This window comes from Pipistrellus hanaki, assembly GCF_964339955.1.
Source record: "Pipistrellus hanaki genome assembly, chromosome: 1".
Classification (NCBI taxonomy): domain Eukaryota; kingdom Metazoa; phylum Chordata; class Mammalia; order Chiroptera; family Vespertilionidae; genus Pipistrellus; species Pipistrellus hanaki.
Window position 1 is genome coordinate 51,563,464 of NC_140503.1, and position 27,379 is coordinate 51,590,842.

General features: G+C 37.9%; 1 protein-coding gene across 1 annotated transcript in view; it reads right to left on the reverse strand.

The window, feature by feature from the left end:
- Positions 1-27,379, reverse strand: part of UNC13C (unc-13 homolog C) — a 501,491-nt gene that overhangs the window by 132,206 nt on the left and 341,906 nt on the right. The window contains exon 18 of the mRNA XM_084880006.1: positions 24,297-24,382. Coding sequence (XP_084736132.1) covers positions 24,297-24,382 — 86 coding nt within the window. The remainder of the gene's footprint in view (positions 1-24,296; positions 24,383-27,379) is intronic.

A 27,379-nucleotide genomic window follows, 5' to 3' on the forward strand; every position in this document is an offset into this window, starting at 1 on the left:
TTTTATATTTAGAACTGTTGGTAGGGGAGGCAGGGAGAGATGTTTTGAGTTCAGAGAGATTTCATGTAGTAGGAGATAGGAATTTGAGAAGCCTGGCACCTAGGAAGGAATCCATGGGGAAATTATGTTTTCCTGAACTAGTGCAGTTATGAGTGGGTGTGAGAAGGCAAAAGAGAACTGATAGAGTTTTGGCTTTGTAAGTGAAGAGTCAGGGAGAGGGGAGAAGTTATCTAATCCAAGGATGTGACTGGGGTTGCTGGGCTCAGAGTGATTCTGTCAAGTATAATAAGAAATGTAGGAAGAATAAAGGTGACATATGCATTACTTTCAACAATAATAATTTTAAAAGTAAAAATTAGCAAGTACAGAATAGTATGGAGAATGTACAGTACAGCATAGGAAACCTAGTCAATAATATTATAATAACTATGTATGGTGTTAGATGGTACAAGATTTATCAGAATGATCACTTTGTAAGTTATAGAAATGCGCTTTTGGGATTCTAGAGTTAGTTCCCCACCATCAACCCTCAAGAGAGGCTAATTGCGACTCAAGAGAAATATAGATCAAAGCCGTTCAAAAGACTGAGAAATTATATGTAGAAATCAAATCAGAGATCATGTGCTTTTATGGAATGGGTATAAACATCAAGGTATATTCTATTTACCATTTTAGAGTTGAGAAGACAAATCTGATTATATGAACCTAGGAACTTAGAAAGAGGACTTCTCATGATGACCAGAGTAGAGGAGTCAACCATACTTATATCTACAATTAAAATAAAGAACTTGTATGCATATATACATAACCCATGGAAACAGACAATAGATAGGGTGGTGGAGGCCTGGGGCAGGGGGCAGGGGCAGGCTATAATGGGTCAACGGGAGAAAAAAGGGAAAGTATGTAATACTTTCAACAATAAAGATTTTCAAAATAACATAAAATAAAACTGTGAGTGTTTACAATTGATGAGTACAATGTGCCAGAAACAAGACAGCTGCATGGTTAAAATACAACTATTTTGTAACAATCCATTTTATACTAGGAGAAAAGCAAAGAGATGGACATCTGTATACCACTGACCCCCTTCTATCCATTAATGGGAGAATTAAGGCCATCAGGAGACATACTTTGGGGAATTAATGGAGTTGATAAGGATTTAGTAACTAATTTTACATAGTTTAGAATTTACTACTAAATCACAGCTGCTGGTTGGGTGACTGAAAAGCTGATCTGAGTTGGGCCAGTAATGTGGTCCCCTTTTTTAAGAGTAAATTTTATTAAATGTTTTATTAAGGGACTATGCTGGTGATTGCTTACAATTTTCTTTACCCTATTTCCACTTATGAACTTTCCCTGCTAAGCAGAGAATGTAAGGATTTTTGACAGTCAAAGAATAAAGAGATCTAAGGGCATACTAGTAAGTGTAGTTACTTTCATCATGTACCCACAGTTAGCAGGGCCTTGAGCTGCTTTGGACTATCTTAGTAAAAAACAGTTTTTAACTTCATGGGTTTCAAAAGTTGATTTTAGCTTGGTTGAAGTGGCTCAGTGGTTGAGCATCAACCTATGAACCAGGAGGTCACAGTTAGATTTCTGGGTTGTTGGCTCAATCCCTAGTGGGGGTTGTCCAATAGGCAGCCAATCAATGATTCTCTCATCATTGATGTTTCTATATCTCTCTCCCCCTCTTCCATCCTCTCTGAAAACAATATGTGTGTGTGTGTGTGTGTGTGTGTGTGTGTGTGTGTGTGTGTATATATATATATATATATATATATATATATATATATGTATATATGTGTATATATATATATATATATATATATATATATATATATATAATCATTATCCTATGAAATATACAATTTATATTGGAAAGACTCTGGAAGAAGGAGGTTCATATGCCACATTGTTCTGACCACCTGTGTGACCTTCAGAAGTCATTTAATGTTCCTTTTCACCAGTGCCCTTATTTGCAATAAGACAGAGTTGGATTAACTTGCTTCCCTCTGATGTGTCTTAAATTCAAACTGGCAATATTCTCCTCATAAAAGCTCCCCTATCACTAACTTCACCCATGGCCTGACTACTGGGAAAATGGCCCAACTCTGATGAAATAGAGCATATGGGAACCCAGACAATAAACAAACTATCCAGATCCAGGGAAGGGAAAGGAAGGGCTATAATGTGAACAATCAAATCAATCATAAATAGACTCGGATTTTATGATAAAAACACCAAATGTTTTGAGAATTACAAGTTTTATAAAATTTGGAGCATCTGTTGAGTGGGTTTCTTTGTAGCTTATGTAATGCAACAACAATATTCAGATGCTGTTGAATATGTATGTCAAGCTGGAGATTAGTTCATGACTAAAATATCATGAACATAACCAAATAGCTAAAGATGGACATGAATTTCCCCTTTTGGAATATTCTGGAGACTTGCCAACACAAAAATATAGTTGAGGCTAAGTGGTAACCAATGAGAGCAATTATCTATGGAAGCTAATTTTGCAATGGGTAAAAAGCAAGTTTGCTTCCAGACCTGCTAAATCGGTGGATGCATATGCACAACAACTAAATACTCTCAATGCAGGCAGCCAACAGACACATGTAAATTCTAAGTTTCACAAGCTATTGAATTACAGTGTCTGTGTCTATATTTATAATTAGTAATTTTAAGGAAAAAATTTTGCCATATATTTATTGGTTTTAAAGTTTTTCATTGAAACAGATTTTCCCATTCCTTTTCAGTTGGTTAACTCCTGTTTTTTCTTGATAGCTCAGCTCAAAAATCACTTCCTTTGGGAACACTTTCCTAAATCGCCTGACAAAATCAAATGCCCCTCTCAAGTGTTCTTAAAATACAATATACTCATCTTTTATAGTAGATATCATAGTTTACCTAAATACATGTGAATATTTGATCTATACCTATCTCCTTGACAGATTCTGAGCTCCACAAGGGCAGAGATTCCCTCTTTTTGGTCCCAAGTACCTACCACAATGTCTGATACAGAATAGACAGCCTATATAATAAAAGGCTAATATGCAAATGGACCAAATGGTCGAATGACAGGTTGCTATGACATGCACTGACCACCAGGGAGCAGATGCTCAACACAGCCAGAAGCCAGACTCACAGCTGGCGAGCTCAGCAGTGGTGGCAGGAGTCTCTCCCACCTCTGCTGCAGACAGGCTGTAAGGAGAGAGGGGTACTGGACTGCAAGAGCCCTGGATTGCAAGAGGGATGTGAGACTGCTGGCTTAGGCCTGATCCCCATGTGCCCTTTGCTGGAATAGAACTTGAAACTCTTTTGTCTGCATGCTGATGCTCTATCCATTGAGCCAAACTGGCTAGGGCTAGCATGTATTTTTTATGGAATGTGAATCTTATAAAAATGGTGAAACAACAAAAATTTAATCAGCTTTAGAATTCAAAATAAATAAAACCAGATGGATTTATGTTTTAAAGTAGTGGCACGCACTTAACAAGATGAGATAGTGCATTAGACATTTTTCAATATTATAGACAGAGAAGATACATTCTGAGAATAACCATTTAAAAACAAAGTATTGAATACCAGGCAGGGAAAAATATTGTGATTCAGATAAGTAAAATTGGCAATGATGGTCCATGGTAACACAGCCTTCAAGCAAATCAGAGACTTAAAAATTATAATTATCCCAGGAAATTTGCTCATGTTATAATGCTTTATGCATTACTTTTCTTAAGTATATAATTTAACAAGACCAAATATTCACCAAAATAAACCTCCAAATCTGGTACTCCATTTGCAATGATTTTTGAGTGTTCCTCCCTGAATAGTGAGTTATCAGATTACTTTCTTTGTAAGGATAGTGGAAAGCAAAAGCATGCTAATGTTACTACGTGGGGTGTTGTTATTTCCTGTGCAGGTTCTCTCTAAAGAGGATTTGCCACATGGTCCATGATGTCTGAAATTTCCCATGGGACGAATTGAATCACTAAGTAGGCAACATCTGTCCCAACCCACGCTCCAAGTGTTCCCTTGGTTACATTAGCTTTTGGACATAGTTGCCAAATTCCAGATCCTCTCGGTGGAATAAATGAATGAAAGACCTTCATTACCCAGCAGGCTCATTTCATTCTGTTTCTAAATTTCCAGAGATAGTATTTAGTGTAGTTTATTAATCTCATGGACTTGCTCTTCCATGTAGTGGAAAGAAAATGTGATTTAAATTCCCATGCAAACAGTACTTATTCAGTTAGTGCAAACTTAAGCAAGATAACTCTTTTAAAAGCACTGACAGAGGAAATATGCTTTGACAGATCATTTAACCTTTGTATATTTTAATCTCTATTAATTGTGGGGAAGCACGGGACTTGGTTGGAAAGTTTGTAAGGAGAAATCTCCGAAAGGTCGTGGCCCTCTCGGGGAGCTGGCTAAACGCAGCTGCCCCTGCCTAGACTTTTCCAAGCAAGTCTGAGCCTCTGGGTGCTTTACTGGAATCTTTATGTTTAGTCTTTAGACATCCTTGATTAAAGAACACTATAGACACATATGTCTTTTCAAGGATGCTTACCCTGCTGATAGTATCTAATAGTCAATTTTAGCTCAAGCTGTTGTTACAATAAAAGCCTAAGGAGGCAGGTTAATGAGACTATTTGGTTTCTCAAGCCAAGCAGTCCCTTAGCCCTCTCTTTCACAGAAACATGTGCCAGAGTAATCATCCATCTGTTGCTCAGGTTCTGCAGGTCAGCCACAATAATTAATAACATTTAGTACTGATTTACTTCATAGTATATTGGAAAGCTAGATAGGCTAATGAGTATGAGCAAGTAGCACATTATAAAAAATGTCTAAACATCCATGAAAGGCAGAATTCAATAAGAAAGAAGCATGCAAAGACTATTAATAATATAATTTTAATATTTCTCTACATTTTATCACAAGTGATCTAAAAAATTTGGTAACTGATTCCAGTTGGGTTTGGTTATCAACTCCTAACCAAAATGTTGAAGAAATTTTTGTGACTTGAACAGTAACAAATATGCTACTGTTATGAGGTTGATATGAGTCTGAGGTATCAACCACTTACAGGTAGTTTCTTAATAGGGTATTATCTAGCATGTTATCTATTTTGTTCACAGAACTCTGATTTAAAGCATAAAGGAACTTTGTGTAGTGCCTTTCACCTTCTTCTCAGGTCACATTCCTAAATGTCAGTCATAGGCTATATGATTGGCATTCATCCCAAAGGAACCAACAGGAGGTCATTCTTTCAATGCTTTCCTTTTTCCTCAAACAAAACAAAACAAAAACTATGGCAAAAGTATGTTTTCCTGGATTTCTCATTAGAAAGATTTTTTTTTTAAAAAAATCTGATTTCATACCAATTGCATCTTCTTCCCAGAGTTCCTTTGTTGCCAAAACATTTTCACTGGTATCAGCAATCTCCAAACACAAATATTCTTAACCAAAATATTGCAAAAAAAAGTGATAGATATTTGTATCTTTGGTTCCATCTATATATCTACATGCACGGCTGCACTTGTGACTGATTTGATTCAATATTATGAAACTGAATTTACGAGTTCCACAAAGTCAAGTAGTTTAGATAATGTTCGTGTATTTCATTAATTCATTTTGTCTTCTTTAGTATCTACCAGGGGCAGTGTAGCAATTAGCATCTAAGGCCATAATATATTAATATTTTAATTTCCTGTTTAAATTGAGTTTCTCTAAACAGATTTTAGCACTTACTTCTTTTTTAAAATTAAATCTTATTATTAAAAGTATTACATATGTCTTTTTCCCCCATTGACTCCTTCTAGCCCACCCCCATCCCCGGCCCCATATCTTCACTATGTCCATGGGTTATGCATGTATGCATACAAGTTCTTTGGTTGATCTCTTCCCACCCACCAAGCCTTCCCTCTGCGATTCTAAAGTCTGCTCCAATTACTTTCGATTTTTTGTTTCTCTAACTTTTTAAAAAGAAACTTCTAATAAAGCAGAAACATCTAAGCAAGTGTTTATCACTTCTTATTTATCTTTCAATATCTTCTTCTATCTTTTCCCAAATGAGGCATGGCTGATAAAATTAATAGCAATAAAACAAAAGAGGAAAAAATGACGAGCTTTAAACTTTTTATATAAGTGATAATTTAGTGTTATTGTATTGGTATATGCATACCCATTCCTTTGTTTTCAGAAAATGCCAACTTTATTTTTAATTGCACTCTTACTACCTTTTTCTCCTGGCAATTATGATCTATTACAGATTTCCATTTAAAATTCTCCCTTTAAAAAACCTTGCACAAGAGATGTGATAGTTGTCCAGGAATGTTTTTGTCTTAGAACAAATTTAAAGTTTAAATATAACTTCGTATATTAAAAAAAAAAAAAAAAAGGTCATATGCAAATTGACCAGGAATGACTGGTTGCTATGACACATACTAACCACCAGTGGCAGATGTTCAATATAGGAGCTGCCCCCTGGTGATCAATGCACTTCCACAGGGTGAGTTTGGCTCAGCCAGAAGCTAGGTTCACAGCTGGCCAGCACAGCGGCAGAAGCCAGAGCTTCTCCCACTTCCGTGGCAGTGCTAAGGATGTCCAACTAACAGCTTAGGCCTGCTCCCTGCAGATAAACATCCCCCAAGGGCTCCAGGACTGCAAGACGGATGTTTGACTGCCACCTTAGGCCCAATCCTCAAGGGAGCTGGCCTAAGCTGGCAGGTTAACATCCCCCTGGAGAGGTCCCAGATCTTGAGAGGGCACAGACCGAGCTAAGGGATCCCCTGCCCCCTAGTGTACAAATTTTCATGCACCAGGGCCTCTAGTTATCATTATAAATACTTAAAAATAAAGAGTTAGGTAACACAAACAGGCCCCAAATTGGGTCACAAGCCCAAATATTGTTATAGAATGTATGACTATACTCTGTGAATATGCAATATGTCTAGATATTTTTTGTGATATCTAATGCTTACTGCATAGTATATTTTTAAATTATTCAAAAATTATTGCTTGGATATCTACCATGTTTTAGGAGTGAGGATTCATTTGTAAATAGGATTAGAAAGCTCCAGAAGCCATTCAGTTTATTTTAAAATTTAAGAGTAGTGTTTTTAAACTGCTGGCCTCCATTAATCATTAGATCATGAGATCAACTCAGTAGATTATAACCAAAATGTAAATACATAAATATAAAATTGAAAAAGTAAGATAAGAAATAAGGCTTCAGAATTTATCATCTCTATTCTTATAAAAAATCCACATTTCATAAAAGTTTTGTTTTGGTTTTGTGTATGCTTGTTGTATGTGTGTATTACATTATCGTAACAATATACTTTTTACTTTGGATTGTGACCCAAACACTTTCACAAACAACATTATAAAAGAAAGAAAAAACCACAGGTAAACAAGTGAACAACTAACTAGCCTAAATAAAATTATTGAGATTCAGCAAGAGTTTGTGGAGAAGGGAGTGTTGTGGAAGTGTAGTGAGGGAAGGGATGTTCAGGAAGGTTATGAAAAGAGGTGACATATAACTGAAATCTGTATGATGAGGAAGAAATTGTTATACAGAGTGTAGGATAGAACTTTATAGGTGGAAGGAAGAGCGAGGGTGAATGTCCTGGTGTGGAAACAAATTTGGTCCAGTTGAGAAACAAGGATGAGGGCAGTGTGCTCAGGGAGAAGGAAAGAGAAAGTGATGAAGTTGGAGGGAGGGGTAGAAGCTAGACTATATATTGCAATATAAGCCATGGGTGAAAAATAAAAAGCATTTTGGTCTATGGAAAGGAAAATGTTTTTTTGAAACTTTTGTAAGTCAAAGAATGTCTTGATCTATTTTATATTTGTACAGACAGTCTGGATGCTATGAGAACAGTGAATTATAGGAAAGCAAAATGAACTATTTGGGGCTATTACTTCTATCACAGAAAAGGAGGTTTGTGGTTAGAACTAGTTGGAGGTAATAGAGCTGGAGAGAAAGATACAAAGCCAGACATGTTTTGGAGATGGAGCAGGTAGCATTTATTTATGAATTTGCATGTGTTGTATGACTGGGATGGTGGTACAGTAAGAGAAACAAAGGATCAAAGATAATATCTAAGCACTAAATAAATGGTAGCATCATTTTCTGAAATAGGAAATGCCAAGAGAGGAATAGGGTTTGGGTAAGGATGTTTAATTCTAGAGGTTAATTTTCAAAATGTTTTTCTAACATATACTTTCACCCATAGCACTTATTAAATTTTATAATTATACATTTATTTGTGTATTTGCTTATTATACAGTAAAAGTAACCCTAAAGCAGAGGTCATGCCTGTTTTGATAATGTTGTGTGTTGCATTGAGTCTTGCACAGAGCAAGCATTCAGGGAGTATCTGTTGAATGGATGACATGTATGTGCTGCTATTAATGAACTAGAGGCTCAATGCACAAACTTTGTGCAAGGGGCTCAGTCCCCACTGCCTTGGCGGCTGCCTCTGCATTGGCTCCTGCCACTGTGGCAACTGTTTCAGCCCTCGCAGTCCTGGCTTTGTCCAGAAGGTTGTCAGGAAGATGTCTGGAAGGTCATTTGGCTGTCCGGTCTAATTAGCATATTACGCTTTTTTTTTTATTATAGATACTTAAATGAATACCAATAGATTACTTCCTTTTGGTGATCATCTTTTTTTCAAAGAAGTCAGGTTTTAGCAGAAGAAACTTTCTATTCACACGATGATGAGCCAAGAGCAATGAGATGTCTATACATAACCTATAGAAAGCGAGGATTCACTCATTCATTCGCGTCTACCCACCAGACCTTCTGGAGTAGTTGTTTTCAAACTTCGGCACATATGAGATTCATTTGGAGGTCTTGTTAATGCAGGGAGGGATTGTGGACTCTCATTCTCGGAGTTTCTGATTTTGCCTGGAATGGGGCCTGAGAGTTTGCATTTCTAACATCTTCCCAGATGATGCTGGTCCAAGAAAAACCAGTTATCTAGCGAGCTAAGATTCATAGATTGGGATTCTTATATCCTTAGGGAAGAAAAAAAATCTACAACTGGGCTGCAGGGTGTTTATATGTGCATACCTCGATGGGTATAAGCAGATGTTTTATGTATATGCTTTGTGCATTTTTCTGGTAATAAAGCTTGTATATTTCAGCAGAATCTCAAAGAAGGCCTTCAAATATTAATTAATGTTAAGAGTGGTAGTTCTCAATTATCCTATATAATAAAAGGCCAGTGACTGTAACGGTGTAATGACCAGAACAACTGATCTACCATTAGCTATGAGGTGCGTTGACCATTGACCACCTCTCGGTCCCCCCACCCCCCCCACCCCCCGGCCCACAGACTCTGATCTTCTGGATGGCGAATGGATAACTATGGGGAACTGGGGTGGGTGGCAGCGGGGTGGGAATGGGGACTGGTGAGAAGATGGAAGGCGGGCCTCTTGGTCCCTCCCTCCGGCACACAGGCTCGGATTGCCCGGATGGAGAACGGGGAAACACGGAGAACCGGGATGGGTAGCAGCAGTGGGGCAGGACTAGGGACTGGCAAGCAGGCAGAAGATGGACCTGATTGCAGGCTAGGCCTAGGGACCCTACCTATGCACAATTTCATGCACTGGCCCTCTAGTGAAAATATAACAGAACACCCTGTGCATTTGCCTCTTCCATTTAATTGTTGTATGACTTTGAACAAAACACTTAACCTCTCTTTGCCTCTAGTTCATCTATAAAATGGGGATAATAGTGGTATCTGCCTCATATGCTTGGTTTGAGGTTCAAATAAGTTAATGCTTGCATATAATTTAGAGCAGTTCTTAATAAGTGCTCATTAGGTAGTGGCTAAACAAGATTAAAAACCTGGGAGTTTTGTTTTTTTTTTTTTTTTTTTTTTTTAAGTCTAGACTCTAACCTGGTGATTCTAATGCACAGCCAGAGCTGAACACCACTACACACAAAGAAATAAATGCTCTTCATGAGAGTGTGGGGCTACTTTCCTCTCAAGGAGCCAGACTTTCTTTCCCAATGAATTTAACTTCATAAAATTTCAAGAGTTGGTTCATGCTGATCCCTGAGGGTTCAGCATCTGCAGCCTCACAAGAGACCCCAACCCAGAACTTGCTGTCCATGGAAATATTATATATTTATGTTTTAATTCATGAAATTTTGGGATGATTTGTTACTCAGTGATAGATAACTAATGCGCTATAACCCTAAACCTTATATTTTTTAGAGACCTGAGCTGACATTTTTACTTTTGGTATTTTGGTGCTACTACAAATGATCTGCTCATTTTATTTTCTTGTGACTCTTTAAGATATAATGAAATAATTAGCTGGTTAAGTGGCCATGCCCTGTGTAGGAGAAAAAAAGAGAACCCAGTTTCCTGCGTTGTATTTTCCTGAGGCTTCAGTCAGAGAGAAAAAATGTCACAAGACTCTTGAGCTGAACCAAGCTCAACAGTTAGAGGCCACCTATGCTTGTGACAATAGGGACCCTGATCTGAGCCCACAAAGAATGTAAATACTATCTTAGAAAAATGGAGGAAAGCACAGTGTTTCTTTAGGGACACAGGTGGCCTGGATGCTTATTGAAACCCTTGAATTGTCAGGGCCCATTGGCGTTCTTTATTTCAAAGACAGACTTTGAAACAGTTTGAGACTGTTATTTTAAACAACAGACTTCTGTGAGGTAGAACTAGAATTCTTTGTTTCAGCCTGAGTTTGGGAAAAGAGAAAATGACCATGAAGACTTAATGTGCTACTTATATACTGGCCATGGCAACAATTTAAAATAATTGACTAGGTAATGCTCCATCTCTTGGTTCTAATTAACGTGGTCACTGGGCTTTTAAGAAAATCATTTCCATTTACCTGGTATTTTGCTAAAGTTCATCACTGTGGGAAGATAACATTACCAACCTTTGAACTTAATTTCAGGACACAGGTGAGGTGTTTGGCAAATAGATTTACTTATATTACTCGCAAGACCACATCCGTAGCCTAAGATAATTTAGGGCTGTTTTTGCCATACAATAACTTTTGAATTGGAAATTTGGGAACCCACAGAAAGTTACTGACCAGTTAATGACATCCTACTCAGATAACTCGTTTCTATAAAAGGAACACAATATAACTGGTCAACATATTTTACTGAAATAGATTACAAGGTGATTTAGTAGATGGTAAAAGTTAAGATGAATTATAGCATTACAAACATTCCTGAATGCCTATTTTTCTTTTCTGTTATTTAGAAGCTGGATATTTAGTCAGCATGTTCTAGATTAGTTACACACACAACTTACCCTTTCTGTCTACTCCAGAAATATAAAACAAGTAGTTTTGAGGATTAGGACAGGGAACTGCCAGAGGGGAGGAAACTGAGAAATGCATTTATTGTTAAGTGTAAAAGGGCTCTAAGCCTCCCATTTAGGTCATTTGAATTAACACTGATGCTTTCCTTCAGAGTAAAGATGAAAGGAGGCAGGAATCCCTGAACATCTGAGAAACAGCGTGTTTACAAGGTGAAAAGCAATGGGTAATGACATTCATTTTAGTTCCTTTTATGTTTGTGCCCACATGGCCGCTTTCAACTCACCACCATAAGCAGGATTTGTTTGCCATCCCCACTCCTCCAATTCTTAATTTTAATGCGTTTTCTTCCTTATTTTGATTTCATATATTTTGGAAGAGGATAATTAAGATGTCCCAAACATCTTAGTGTATTCAATCTGCTGGGAAGCCCTGAATGTACCAGGGGTTCAAGAGGATGATAAAGAAGAGGGGAGAGCCTGGTTGGTGTTGCTCAATAGTTGAGTGTTGACCTATGAACCAGGAGGTCATGGTTTCATCCCCAGTCAGTGCACATGCATGGGTTTCAGGCTCTTTTCCCAGTTAGGGGTGTGCAGGAGGCAGCCAATCATTGATTCTCTCTCATCATTGATATTTCTCTCTTTCTCCCTCTCCCTTCCTCTCTGAAATCAATAAAATACAATATATATTTTTAAAAGAAGAGGGAAGGGAAGGCTAGAAAGTAGGAAGAAGAAAAGCAGAATGAACAGAGGAAAGTGTGGCTGACACACTTCTGTAGACTGTGGTCTTGCCTTGGTTTTTGAGATTTATTCTCACTGATCTCTATTTCCCCCATTAAATGCTGTGGGGACTTAACAGAATGTCTTCAGATGGCAGATTACACAGCTTAACAACTGACTTTTACTAATCAGTTTTGAAATATATTTGATGGCTAAAATTTAGCTCTATCTTTTAAAATTAGAGTTTAACCATATGTTTTGTGTGCTATGCTTGCTATTGTAAAATAGATTGTTACATATTCAGAAGCTTTGGCTAAGGATTGAATCATAAAGGTTTATCTGAGGAAAGGTATTCTGATAAACTGAAGCTTTACTATGTTGTTGTCCACATATCAATGCAGACAATTAAATTGATGAATAATGTATTATAATACAGAATGTATTAGAAAACCTAGAGAAAGTATTAACATTGTGCTATCCCTGTCTCTCATCAAGATAAAAATCATTCTGGATTATTCTAGTATAGTTAATATACACATGTGCATTTATATACACACTAGAAGCCCAGTGCATGAATTCATACACCAGTGGGGTCCCTTGGCCTGGCCTGTGGGATCAGGCCAAAACCATCTCTCTAATATCCCCCAAGGGGTCCCGGATTGTGAGAGGGTGAAGGCTAGGCCAAGGGACTCCACAGGTGCACGATCGGGGCTGGAGAGAAATGCAGGAGGTTAGCCAGTTGGAGAGGGATGGCAGGAGGGCTCCAAGGCATGTCTGGCCTGTCTCTTTCATTCCCAATCTGCCTGACCCCAGCAGCAAGCTAACCTACCTGTCAGAGCGTCTGCCTCTTGGTGGTCAGTGCACGTTATAGCAACTAGTTGACCTGTGGACTGTCTGCCTGCTGGTGGTCAGTGCAGGTCATAGTGAGTGGTTAAGTGGCCGTAGTATATCATTAGCATATTACACTTCAGTTGGTTGAACAACCGACAGGTCGACCCGACACTTAGCATATTAGGCTTTTATTATATGGGATTGTCTTTGTGCACCTTGGATTTTAATTCAATTATTCTTTATTAAGCAACTATATGTGCCAAGCTTGTGTTAAGAAATGAACATGGTCAATGTGTTCCCTTTTTGCCAAAAAGCTCATGTTATATAACTAGGAATGTCACTAGTATTACCATCCATTCCACTTAAAAACAATAAAAACATTTACTCTATAAAACATAGGAGTGGGCAAAAGTAGGTTTACAGTTGTTCCTATGGAAAATAATAGAACAGCCGAAACCGGTTTGGCTCAGTGGATAGAGCATCGGCCTGCAGACTGAAAGGTCCCAGGTTCGATTCCGGTCAAGGGCATGTACATTGGTTGTGGGCACATTCCCGGTATGGGTGTGCAGGAGGCAGCTGGTCGATGTTTCTCTCTCATCGATGTTTCTAGCTCTCTATCTCTCTCCCTTACTCTCTGTAAAAGATCAATAAAAATATATTTAAAAAAAAAGAAAATAATAGAACACAAAGCATGCTGAACAGTTAAATATGGAAAACATTGTTATGCAAAGTTTCAACAAAATCTTGTTAAAGTCTCACTGATAAGATCAGTAGAATATAAATAAATGGCAGAGCTAGTTATCCACATTGTATAATATTTGACTTTTGTAGTATTATGATACAAAAAAGCATTAACTGTTTTAAAATGTATTGAGTTTTGTTCTATTAAAAAATAATAAAGACAATAAAAGATGTGAACATTAGCAGAAATTTATATGCTCTTGTTGGAATTTGACTCCTAGGCAAAAATGAAAAATGACTTGACATAAATGCAATATGTGTTTCTATTTTTCTTTTAAATAGAAGATTAGGCAAAATAAGCAATATTTTCATACTTTTAAAATGGAGGTTCGTTTTCCTCTATGTTATTGAGTACTCCATTGACTTTTCGTAACATAAGACTTGTATGCCTGCTTGGCTGAGTCATCAGCAACTTTCCTGCCATTTTTCTCACATTGAGTTAATAAGCATGGCCTAGTCTATTCCCCTTCTCCCTTTATCTCCTTGAGATTTTTTATTTATCTGCTTTTACTTTATTACTATTTTAATTCTTCTCTCTTTACTTAACTTTTTTTAAAAAAAATTGATAGCCACGGTTAATTTGTTCCTTTAACTGTTTTTCTTTCATGATTTTATTCCTTTCCTGTTTTGTTTTTACATGGTTAACGTATCCATAACAGCACCTCCATTTTTTACTTTCACTATAAGAGACATATTTCTGACAGTCTTAAAAAATCATTGCATATTCCAAACAACAATGGAATGTATGTGGATTATATATTCTCTAGATTAGTAGTACTCAAACTTGAGCATTCATCAGAAGCATGTTAAAAAGATTGGTGGGCCCCAATCTGAATTGGCAGTTTTGGGGTGGGACCCAAGCATTTTCATTCTAACATCTTCCCAGGTGATGCTGCTGCTGCTGGTGGGAATCATGTTCTGAGAACCACTGACCTGGTGAATCAGGAAAACTGAAGTACCAGTAGATAAATTTTCTTCTTGCCTTTATTTGGGGAAGGCAACTATAACAAGTGATTTCTCAAATAAACAGTCTTGTCTAAATTAATATATTAATCCAGAAATTATATTTCAGTTTGTGGGTTGATTCATGTGATCTGCCACTGAAGATTTAAATGCACAGAACTGCTCCTTTTTGCAGGAAAGAGCATTGAGAATTACTAATCATTGGTATCCATTTTGTTTTCTTTTTAAAAATCCATTAATCTAGACTTGGAATTCTGTATAGAGATACGTTAATAAAACTTAATGGGATGTTATAAAAAGAAGGTAGGGAATAATGAACAGAGTGTAACTGGAAGAGCTATCTCACAAATTCCCAAGGAAGCATAGCTTGTACTTCATGTAAACTTGTCATCTTTTGTTATAACACCGGAGTAATGCACACACACAGAGTCTCTGTGGGTAAATAAAAGGTATTTGGGGTTCCCCCCAGATCTATGATTATTAAGCTTTTCTTAAAACTGCTATAACCACATGTGGTGAAAGTAATTGTTGGGACTACATATTTAGAAATTGTTTCTCCTTTGTATGAATGATTGCTTTAGGTTTGTGTGATTCCGTTGAATTGCAACTGGAAATTAGAATTTGGGAATGGAACAGATATCTATGTGTTTGGCTTTTTGTAGACATGGGTTTATATTCATGCAGGCAATCACTGGTTTATAACATTTTCTATTAAGTGTCAGAGAAAGGGGAAAGAGTAGGGACATTCATAAAAGATGAATAAGAGCTTAGGATATTGTGAGTGATGTATTTTATTTGTGAAGTATAATGGAAGGAATATGTTATAATAGGACAATTATGGGAAAATAGGAAAGACGTACTTATTTCACTCTGAGAATCTCACAAAAAAATTAACACAATAAGTAACATTTGAATTGGACTTTGAAGAATACATGTCTTTGCTAGGAATGGCAAGTAAGGAAAAGCTTAGGTGAGGTGAGGGGAATAATGCACAGTTTACTAAGGCAGAAACTTATGTAAGGACTCCAGGGAAACTTTAAATAGTTGGACATAGCTAAAGCGTATAGTATGTGTATGGGAAAAATATTAGCACCAGGTCTAAGATCAGGTACAGAAAGGAGAGTAGGTTATAAGTAAGTCCAGGCTTTACTAAGAAATGGTCAGAGAGGCATCCACGAAGGAAGAACTTATCATTCAAGGTGGAAATAGGAAAGGTGATATGCCTGATGAAGGTCAGTTGTAAGAAGCATAGGAAGAAAATTGTTGAGAAAAGTTTATATAGATCTTATAGTATATATTTGCTAAATGAATGCTGAAGTGAAAAATAAGTCAATGAGGTCTTCCCAATTTTTAGCTCAGGCCATTGGATTGTGATGCTCTATTATTATATCAGGAATGTGAATGTTTGCTGAAGTAGCATGTAACTATCTCTGTGGTATTCTGGTATTCAAAGTAGCTAAATCTTAGCAAATAACTTTAAGAACAGGAAAATGACTTATTAATCATATGGTATATTAGGGGCCCAGTGCATGAATTTGTGCATCTTGAAAGGAACTGTGGGCTGAAAGGATGCAGTGGGCCCATCCTCTGTGCCCCTGCCTGGCCCCTCTTGCTGTGGCCCCAGGTCCCTCATCGTCCAGCAGCTCAGCTCCCATTGACACTGCTCCCACATGCTGACAGCACAGGCCCCACTCGCACCCAATGATGGCATGAAACCATTGGGGCTGGTGCCAATAGGAGGTGCGTGTGGTGGCAGCAGGAGCTGGGCTGCTGGCAAACAGGGGACCTAGCAGTGGCTGTTACCACAATCACCCCTCAGGAGCAGGGGGAAGTGGAGAAGCCCTCAGAGGTGATTGGGGTCAGCATCTGCCACTCACACCTGCTGATGGTGCCAAGTAATCAGGACTGGTGCTGGGTACTAGCAGCAGGTGCAAGCAGTGGCTCTGGCACCAGCAGCATGTATGAGCAGGACCGGCAAGGGTATGAGCGGGGCCATCTCTGGCAGCTGCTGCTGGCCAGATCACCCCTCAGGAGCAAGTGCTCTTGAGGGGTGATCTGGGGGAGGTGGAGAAGTCCAGAGAGGTGATCAGGGCTGGCAACTGCTGCTCACACCTGCTGATGGTGTCAAGCTATAGGGGCCTGGAGGGACTGCCATGTGAGGGAGCAAAGAATTTTCAGTAACCACCAAAGGCTTGCCCGGATAACAGCGACCAGTGCCCTGCCTTGGTCTGGAATCCCTACTCATCTACTCCACCATCCTGCCATGGCCAATGCCTGCACATGTTCCATTCACACCCTCTGGTGGTCTGTGCATGTCATAGCAACCAGTTGTTCGGTTATTCCGCTATGCAGCCTCTTTGCATATTAGCCTTTTATTATATAGTTTAGGATATAGTTTTCTCAGGTATAATACATTATGCCCATTAAAATCTAATAATTCATACACAAGTATTGTGTTATTTCTTTGAATAATTCTCTGGATAAGAATAATACTGATTATCTTCAATAGGATGGGGACAGGGGAAAGCCACCTTTCCTCTCTTCTTGGTTAAGAAACACCAGCATTCCAGTTACTCATGGAAGTTTCTGTACCTCTGAGGTATGATGGAGTAGGGGAGAAACACCACACAGATTTAGAACCACTGCTGTAAAAAAGGAGGCCATGTAGGTCCTTTAGAAAGCACAATCAATCTCTGCTCCCTCCATCCACAGTCTTTGAAGTGAATAAAGATGTAACTTTAATTAATGTCTGTCATTCTGGTCAAGTTAACAAAAACTCAAAGTAGTAAACAGGAGAAGAAAGCAATTGGTTGTTTCCAGGAAGGTTTTATTTATTATAGATATTAGTCAGAATCCAATCTTTTCCATGAAATAATGAGGATCTATATAAATTGACAACCAGTGATTTATGAGGATAGACTTGAAGGTCAGCAGAAAATTGCTGATTGGTAGACCAGAAAGATGAGAAGTATGAAATAAACCAAGTCTGAGGTAGACCAGAAAGATGCTAAGTATGAAATCCTCTAAGTGAGGTGAAATAAATTCATGATGCAACAGTCAATTATTTGGGCATAGCCAAGGTAGTCAGTAAGATCAGGAGAGATGTGACCATGCCTCCATGTGCTCATTGTCTTTGTGGCTACAAAGTCAATGCAATGTTCTAAATGCACACGGTGACCTGAGACTGTATTTGGATAAAGGGTAATAAAAAGCAAGTATATTTCTTTGAGAGAAGAGCCAAAAAATAAATGTGAGGAGAGTAAAGAACTTTCTGAAAGTATTTAATATGTAAATATTTAAATATGTAAGCCAACAGGGGATAGCTCATAAAAATTATGAGTGCAAAGTTGTGCTTATTGGAATGATGAGACCAGGAAAACTTACAAAGGCAGTCTTAGAATCTTCACATACTAGTGTGATCCAATATAGCTAAGCAGCAGACAACAGATTGGTGATAAAAAGTTAGAATGTCCAGAACTAATACATTATTTTAATATCAGTGTTAAAGCCTCACTGCTATTCGGTGTGTGACACACCAACCAGATGTCTGGGCATCATCTCACATTTTGTTAGAAATGAAGAGAATCACCCCTTACACACACACACACACACACACACACACACACACACACAATCTACTCATTCAGAATCTGCCTTCGAATACTTAAATGCCATTAAAGTTTGAGGAGCACTGATCTGGGGGACTTTACTAATGCCAATTTAAAGATGATTGTGTTTTACATATTATAATTAATTCTATCTCTGCCTAAGTTAATTAAGCAAAACAATCATTTTCAATTAATTTATTTTCAGTGACTTTGTTCAGATATTCAAAATTCATCTGAGAATCTGAGAGATGCCTTTGACACCCCTCTTCCACCACACCTACCCCTGAATGTGGGTGCAAATTCAGAATGCAATTCGAACCTCAGCCACAAACCCCAACTGAAAAAAACAGTGTTTTAAGGCATCCCAAGAGCTTTTTTATGGAATTACTACAGGCCCAGTATATAATATTCAGGCACTGGGGAGGAGGGTCCCTCAGCCTAGCCTGTACCCTCTTGTAATCTGGGATCCCTCAGGGGATAGCCAGCAGTCAGACATCCCCTGAGAAGCCCTTAGCACTGCTGTGGAGGCAGGAGAGTCTCCCATTACTGCTGCTGGGCTTACCAACTGTGAGCCCAGCTCTGGCTGAGCAGCATTCCCCCTGTGGAATGCTGCATTGAGCATCTGCCCCCTGGTGGTCAGTGCATATCTTAGTGACCTGTGGTTCCACCGTTGGGTCTATTTGCATATTAGGCTTTTATTATATATGATTAATTGGAAACCACCTGAATCCTGTGGACCTAATCCATTGTCTAGTGTCTATCTTGAGGCCCTGCAAGATTTGCTTTTAATAGAGACTTTGAAGACAATTATATGTTATACAGTCAATGCCCTGGTCAGGAATGTCCTGATTTAAGAATTCCCAGGCCATGAAGTTCTGTGGATACCAAGATGATAAATGAAATACATGCAGTCAATTGGAATTGTCAAGTCAACATTTCAGTCACTTAGAGGCATCTAGATATTTTGATGATATTATAAATTGCCTCCAAGTTCTTGTTTACTAAATTATAATCCTCAAAATTATAATAATAAATATTCAATAAATACTAGCCTTTATGTGAATGGGAAGGAGGGAGAGGTAGTGAATAAATTCACAAGCATTTGTAAACACTCTTCTAGGAGTTTAAACCTTAAATGACCCTAAAGGAGACTGTTTTGGAACTCTGTCAGGATATTCTTCCCTTACTTAGAAACTAGAGGCCCAATGCACGAAATTCATGCAAGGGGCTTGGCCCTCACAGTCTCAGCTGCTTGCCTCAGCCCTTGCAGCCCTGGCTTTATCCAGAATGACATCCAGAAGGTCATTCGGCTGTTCAGTCTAATTAGCATAATACACTTTTATTATTATAGATAACAGCAATGGTCTCTTCCTACCAGCACAGTGCTTTAGATTTTGCAAAGTACATTTAATGTGTCAGGTGTTCCTCACAATCAATCTGAAAATTCTTATCACCTTTTTATAGAAAAGAAAACTAAAGTTTGGAGAGATTATGCATTAACTGTCCAAGGTTGTGCAGCTCATACATGATGAAGCTTTCTGAAATTGGGTTTTCCAGACTCAGATCTCTGGCTGCCTTCCAACTTGCAATACTACAAATTGTAAGTTTGAACATGGCAGGTGTTCTGGCCTTGTTTCCAAGGTTCTTTGTGTCGGGTTGTCACATTTGCAATTCGAGTCAAATAAACAAGCGCCTATTGAATTTCTGTTAAGATTCAATGAACACAAAGATGACATATATAATTTTTGCACTCAAAAGCCCTCTCATCTGTGTGAGAAGATGCATAAACCATGAACTACAATCCAAGTTACTCCTTTACATGCATTCTTGACAATGTGTATAAATCAGCAAATATAACAACTATGGGCTATAAACTTTAAGTAGGTAAGTTATATGGTATATTATTTAAATATCAAATCTGCTATTAAAAAAGTCAAACTAATAATAAAATTGTCTCCAACAAGCTAAGATAATCACAAAATTATTAATTACCACCGATCTTGGACCTGACTTTTGAAAATACAATCTCTGCATTTTGGGATACTGTTATTGCACAAAATTATTAATCTATAATCCATAAGCATCTGTTCAAAGTTACAGATGCTTTACTTGTAGCATTTCTAATTTCATTGTCTCAAATACTAATTTTTTGAGCTTTAAATTTTTTAACAGATATTATACTTACATTTCTCAAATTAACACACGGTTTTATAAGTAAACGGAACATAAAATACCCAATATTTGCACACTGCCACTATATAAGCAAAGATATAAGCCTGCTTAAATAAAATGTGCCCTGGCTAGCAGTGCCACTTTGGAATAGTTCCAAACAATCAATTTTCTCATAAGTGTGGGCAGTAGCCTCCTTGCCCATTGCTCAGCCCATTGATCCAATGTGAACCTTTCATTTTACAGGTGAGGAGAAAGAAACACAAAGGTGTTGATTTCTCAGAAGTTTCCAAGATCACATAACAAAAGAAGATCAAGCGGAAGTCTCCACCACTGCCCTTTTCACTAATCACCACTCCATTGAGTTGGAATTACCTGGTAAACTTTTTATGCAACAAATAGCTACTGAGTAGTTTCTATTTCCTAGGCTTTGTTCTAGGCAATATAGCTATGTGGGTAAAAAATCATAGACAAAATTATACATTGCAGCGAGGAATACTATTAATATCAATTGAACAAGCATAAACACACAAACAAATAAGTAAAAGATAGTAATCAGTTGCTATACAAAGGACTTAGCTGAGGTTACTCCCGGGAATGATGTTTGATTCTGAGGAGGTGGCATGAAGCTGAGCCCTCCACAGCTGCTATGATGGTTAGTGGAAAGAGAAGTCCAGGCAGTAGACGACCTGGCATAAAGCCCAAACCTGGAGTAAACTGAGTGTGCTGGAGAAAATAAAGGAATCCATGGTAACCCTACATGTTTGACTGAAGTAACTGCATGAATGGTGGTGCCAATAATTGCAATAGGGAAGGGGGCCAGCCAGTGGGAAGAAGCAGGTTCTGACAGTGGAGATTCAGACTTCTATATTGACCATATCCTATCTAATAAAGAGGGGATATGCAAATTGACCATCCCACTGTCCCAAATATGGCAGTGCCCATAGCCACAGGATGGCAGTCCCCTCAGCCCAGCCGGGGGGAATGGCAGGCGCACAGTGTGGCTGGACCTGTCCTCAGCCCCTCAGCTGTCCAGGGCTGGCCCAAGGCACAGACAAGCCTCATATGTTGGCTGCCCAGTCGCCAGAAACGCCCAAGGCTCAGGTAACCAGGGGCAGCCTAGCTTGTGCTGCCCACAGTGGCAGCAGCAGAGGTATGATGGGGGCGTTGCTTTCCCCTGATCACTGGGTCACCTCCCACCCATGAGGGCTCCCAGACTATGAGATGGGGCAAGCCGGGCTGAGAGACTCCCCGCTCCAGTGCATGAATTTTCATGCACTGAACCTCTAGTAAAGTATAAGATGCCTGATAGACATTCAAGGATGGCAGAGGAATATATGGTATAGGACTAGGGGAGCAAAATTGCTCTCTAAAGAAATCCACCAGCTAGTGGACTGGTGGATCCCATTTGACTTAAGAGACTTATTGGATTCCAAAGAGACAATCAGAGCAGAGATGTATAAAAAGGATGTGGTTGGTTGAAGGCAGAGAAAGATCAGTACTGATGAAAACATCAGAGAAGAAACACTGCATTGCAGAATATAAATTTTGTCCCTCTAAGCAGTTCTGCTGTAATATTAAGGATTAGATAAATCTCTATATGTGTGAGGTGGTAGACCCAGACTTTACCAGAAAAGTTGATAAAATAACCTACTGTGTACCTTTTTTTTTTCCAAACAAGGGAAAGATTTTTATGGTTCTTCTGTGTCCCCTAGTAGCAAGCTTACATTTTAGCAATGCTAGAAAACGGCGGCATGAACTCTGAACCAGTCTTACCCTATTTATTAATCTATTTTCCATACTGCGGTCAAAATGCTTTATCTGAAAAGACCTGTCCCTAATGAAGTCCCTTTATGGTCCCTTCATTCTCTGGGCAGAGAGTCACACACCTCACCATGGGCTATATGGCTCTGCATGCTGGTTCCCATCTTGCTCTTTCTGGCTCAGGGGCCTGCTGAGTTCTTGTGGCCAGGGACCATCGCTATCTTGTTCATTGTTGTATCCTCCACAGCGAGTGTAGATATGTGAATTTAGCTTCTAGGGGCTCACTACATATTTGTTGAATACATGTAAAGACAATTACTTACTAGATGATAAGTTCCTAGAAGACAGAAGCCATTGACTTGTTTGCGGTTCTATCTCTCACTCTAAATGTGGGAGTGCTCAAATAATATTTAGAGAATTTTTAAACTCAAAGCTGCATTCCCTTGCTTTGCGTTGTATCACTTAGATTTATTAAAAGTGAACTTTCTGGTGAAGAGCCTTGCTATCATGTGCAAGCTTTGACCAGATGTTAACCTGCCTAGCTTTGGCTACCATTTCCACGCCCGAGCAGATGAATAGCCACACTCTCAGCATACCCTGCTTTAATCAACAAACTACCGTCAAGTAGTCTTGCATCTGAGCATTAACTTACAAGTAAGATATCACTATGATCCTACACCTGAGACCATTTGATGAAAATGTATGCACTTCTTATTGCTTTTAAATACTTTGAGAAAATTATCTTCCTATTGTGGGAATACTTTTTAGAACAAACTGTTCACAAGGCTTTGGGTATTTTTTTTTTTTTTTTTGTGTGTGTGTGTGTGTGTGTGTGTGTGTGTGTGTGAAATGATAGATTTGATAAGTGGTTAACACCCAAAATACCTAAAGAACTTACATATTTATCACCAAGAAAACCAAACAATCAGATTAAATAAAATGGCCAGAGGGCCTGAAAAGACATTTCTTCAAAGAGGACATTCAAATGGCCAATAGACATGAAAAGATGCTCAACATCATTAATCATCAGAAAAACAAAAATTAAAACCATAGTGAGATATTACCTCATACCTGTTAGAATTGCTATCATCAATAAGACAATAAACAGCAAGTGTTGGAGAAGATGTGGAGAAAAGGGAACCCTTTTGCACTGTTGCTGGGATTGTAAAAGGTGCAGCAACTATGGGAAACAGTATGGAGGTTTTTACAAAATAAAACCAGGAAAACATGCTCAAATTCACTAATCATCTGAGAGATACAAATAAAAATGACAATGAGGTACCATCTCACACTGGTCAGATGGCTATCATCAAAAAATCAACAAACAAGTGCTGGTGAGGATGTGGAGAAAAAGGAACCCTCCTGCACTGCTGTTGGGAATGCAGACTGGTGCAACCATTGTGGAGAACAGTATGGAGATTCTTCAAAAAATTAAACATGGAACTCCCATTCGATCTAGTAACCCCACTTCTGGGAATATGTCCCAAGAAACCCGAAACACCAACCAAAAAGGACATATGTACCCCTATGTTCATAGCAGTACAATTTACAATAGCTAAGATTTGAAAACAGCCTAAGTGCCCATTAGCCGATAAATAAATTAAAAAACTGTGGTACATATACACATTGTACGACATTGGATTGGGGTAGCAGATACCATGTAGTACCACATGGAATACTACATTGCTGAAAATATAAAGAACTCTTACCATTCACAACAGTATAGATGAACCTGGAGAGCATTATGCTAAGCGAAATAAGCGAGTCAGAGAAAGATAAATATCACATGATCTCACTCATATATGGAATATAATGGACAACATAAACTGTTGAACAAAAATAGACACAGAGACAGAGAAGCATCAAACAGATCATTAAACCTCAGAGGAAAAGCAGGGGAGGAGTAAGAGATCAACCAAAGGACTTGTATGCATGCATATAAGCATAACCAAAGGACACAGACATTAGGGGAGTGAGGGCATGTGCTGGGGGCTTGGGTGGCTGGGGAGAGGTCAATGGGGAAAAAAGAGACATATGTAATACTCTAAACAATAAATAATTTTAAAAAATAAAACTGTCATATGAAGCAATCCATGTTTTAATTAATCAACTCTTGCATTTAAAAATGAAAACAAGAAATAAAGATTTCACTAAAATGTGTGTTCTAATAAAAATAGTTATTTGGAATTACCTTCTAGTGCATATTTCATATCCAGAGCAAAAAGGGTCCACATAATTTCAGCACTTATTTTTCCCATGTTTAGTTCTTGAGGAAACCTAAAATTAAACACATATTAATGTATCAAAAACAAGGATGTGCCTAAAAAAACCACAAAAAGTACCTTACTTTACCTATATGCCACATTAATTATTATAAATCATAAATACTTCTATTTTTGTGATATCTCTTTATAAACTTTCCTAGGTAGGAAAAAAAACTACACACTGGAATGTTTTTATTAAACAATATTGGGTATCAGGGAAATAGACTCCATTTGCTTAGTGACAATGTGATGGTACTTGTAGCTCCTGATGGATATCCTAGCATGTTTGTCTCTAAAGAAACTTTTCAGTTGTATCATACACTCCATATTCATATGTCTTAATTTTAAAGATACATCAGATGGATCAGAGTAGCAGATACCATGTAATACCAAAACCATACCTCACATTCACCTGTTGGCAATATTCTTGTAACAAGCTTAAATAACTTCACCTCCTATTTGCTTACAATTTATTTTAAGAAAGATTTCTCATTCCTCTGGCAAATGGCCCATGGTGGACCATTAGTCAGGTCTACAGAGCTCCTTGGCAGGTCTGTGTTTTACATTAAACAAGCTTAGGCTAAAGACAAGATTCCTACTGCTGCTGAACATGTACTCTGCATGTGTTTTTAATCTTGTAATAAGGCTCCTGGTAATACAAGCCCAAGCCCAGAGAATATACCAAGTCTTTTCATAACTTTGTAAACACTCACCCAATATGTAAGACTGATAGCATTTTCTTTTTAACATATACATACTATATAAATATGTAATGCATGCATATATCAATATACTATATGTAAATATATACATACACATATATACAAATGACAAATATTAAAAAACAAAAATAGGCCTCCAATTAATAGCTACTTATTTAAATAATTGAAGCTACTGGTGTGGCTCAGTGGTGAAGTGTTGACCTATGAATCTAGGAGGTCGAGGTTCAATGCCAATCAGGGTACATGCCCAGGTTGCAGGTTCAATCCCCAGTAGGGGCAATGTAGGAGATAGCCAATTAATGATTCTCTCATCATTGATTTTTTAAAAATATGTTTTTATTGATTTTAGGAAGGAAGAGGAAGAGAGAGAGATAGAAACATCAATGATGAGAGGGAATCATCAATTGGGTGCCTCCTGCACAATAGACTGAGCCTGCAATCCAGGCATGTGACCAGAATTGAACCCAGGACTCTTGGGTCCCCAGGCTGATGCTCCATCCACTGACGTAAATCATCTAGGGCTCATCATTGATGTTTCTATCTCTCCCTTTCCCTTCCTCTCTGAAATCAATAAAAAAATTATTTAAAAAAAGAAAAATAGCTCTCACATTGATTTATATTTTAGGGTCTAAAATAAAAAGAGTAATACAATTCTGAATGAGATAGAAAGTATTACCTGAGTAAATATGACCTTAAATAAGAAAAAAACCATTGATACTATATGAAATATTTTAGCCCAAATTTCCACCAAAAGCAAGGTATATTTCATCAAATAATCCTTACCATCCACCATGTCTCAATTTATCTAATGATGTTGATTGATATTTTAAAACTTAAATGCATATGTACATTCATCAATTATTTACATTCAAGATTTCTTAAAAATCATAATCATAGTTACCGTAACATCTGTCTCTAAATTCCACTATATTATTCTTTTATAATGCCTGCTTATTTTTTTATTTAATAAAGGACTTTTTGTGTGTAAAAATGCTCATATAATTTGAGTGTTTGGATTAAGTTATTAATCTTTCAAAAGGAATTTCTTTTCTTCTGATAGTAGTTTTTTAAGGTTGAGAGAGATGACCTTCATCCATCTAGGGTCTAGGTTCATTCAACACAGATCAATATTTATTCCTCCTCCTAGGTTGTACTTATGCTTGGGGTGTTCACCTAGATTCATTACTTTGTAGAGCCTGAATTTTAATTATTCTCCTGTTCTTGTATTCAGCTCTCTCCTTTTTTCAGCTGCTTTCTGTCTAGCTTCTCACATTCTCAGACTTTGTCTCTAGGTAAATCAGTCAGTACCCCTAGGGGATAGTTCAGCACATATCTGACATGCTTTTCTAATAAATACATGCACATATCGTGAAGATATAAAGAAATTCAGGGGAATAAAAATATCAACTCTATTCTCATAGTAATGTTTAGGCAAGAAGTAAAGGGAATTGGACTTATAATGTTTTATTTATTTAAAGAAAAGTCTAAAAACGATAAATTTGCAAGAAGTAAAATGAGAGGTAGTGTAATACAAATGGCTGTAATGCATTTAGCATTTAATAAGTAACATCTATAATAATTAAAGCATAAAAGCATAATATGCTAATTAGATGAGATGTCTTTCCAGACATCCTTCTGGATGACCTTCCAGACAAAGCCTTGGCTGTGAGGGAAGCCTGGGTCCCCAGTGCCAGAGGGAAGCTAGTGCCAGTAGCTGGGGAAGGAAGGCCTACTTTTACATGAATTTCATACATCAGGCCACTAGTTCTCGAATAAGTAGCTATTAATTGAAGGCCTAAGATGTGTTGTGCACTGTACTAATGGCAGATTTCATACTACTAAACAAAACAAGCATGGTCCTTGCCTTTGTGAACTTTACAGTCTGGTATCTCACAAATATAAATATTATATACATATATGAATTAAATATAAACAATATAGATATAGACATAGACATAGATATAAATATCATGGTAAGTCTCATGAAGAAAACTACAAGGTGAAAAAGTAGAGATGGTTGTGGGAAACAGTGGTTTTGTTATATCAAGTATTTGGAAAACAACAACTGCTCATCCTTGGTTCTCAGGAGCTGTGGCAGCTGCTTTTTTACAATTGAAGATTACCCCTGTGATCTCTATGGAAATGGGAAGCAGCAGCATGAACAAGATTGGAGACTCAGAACTTTGCTATCACGCACCAGCAGTGATAGGAAACTGTGTGTATGCTGTAGAAGGCAGTGATACCACAGGGGAACAGCAAAAGAGCAACATGGGGATCAGCTCCATGGA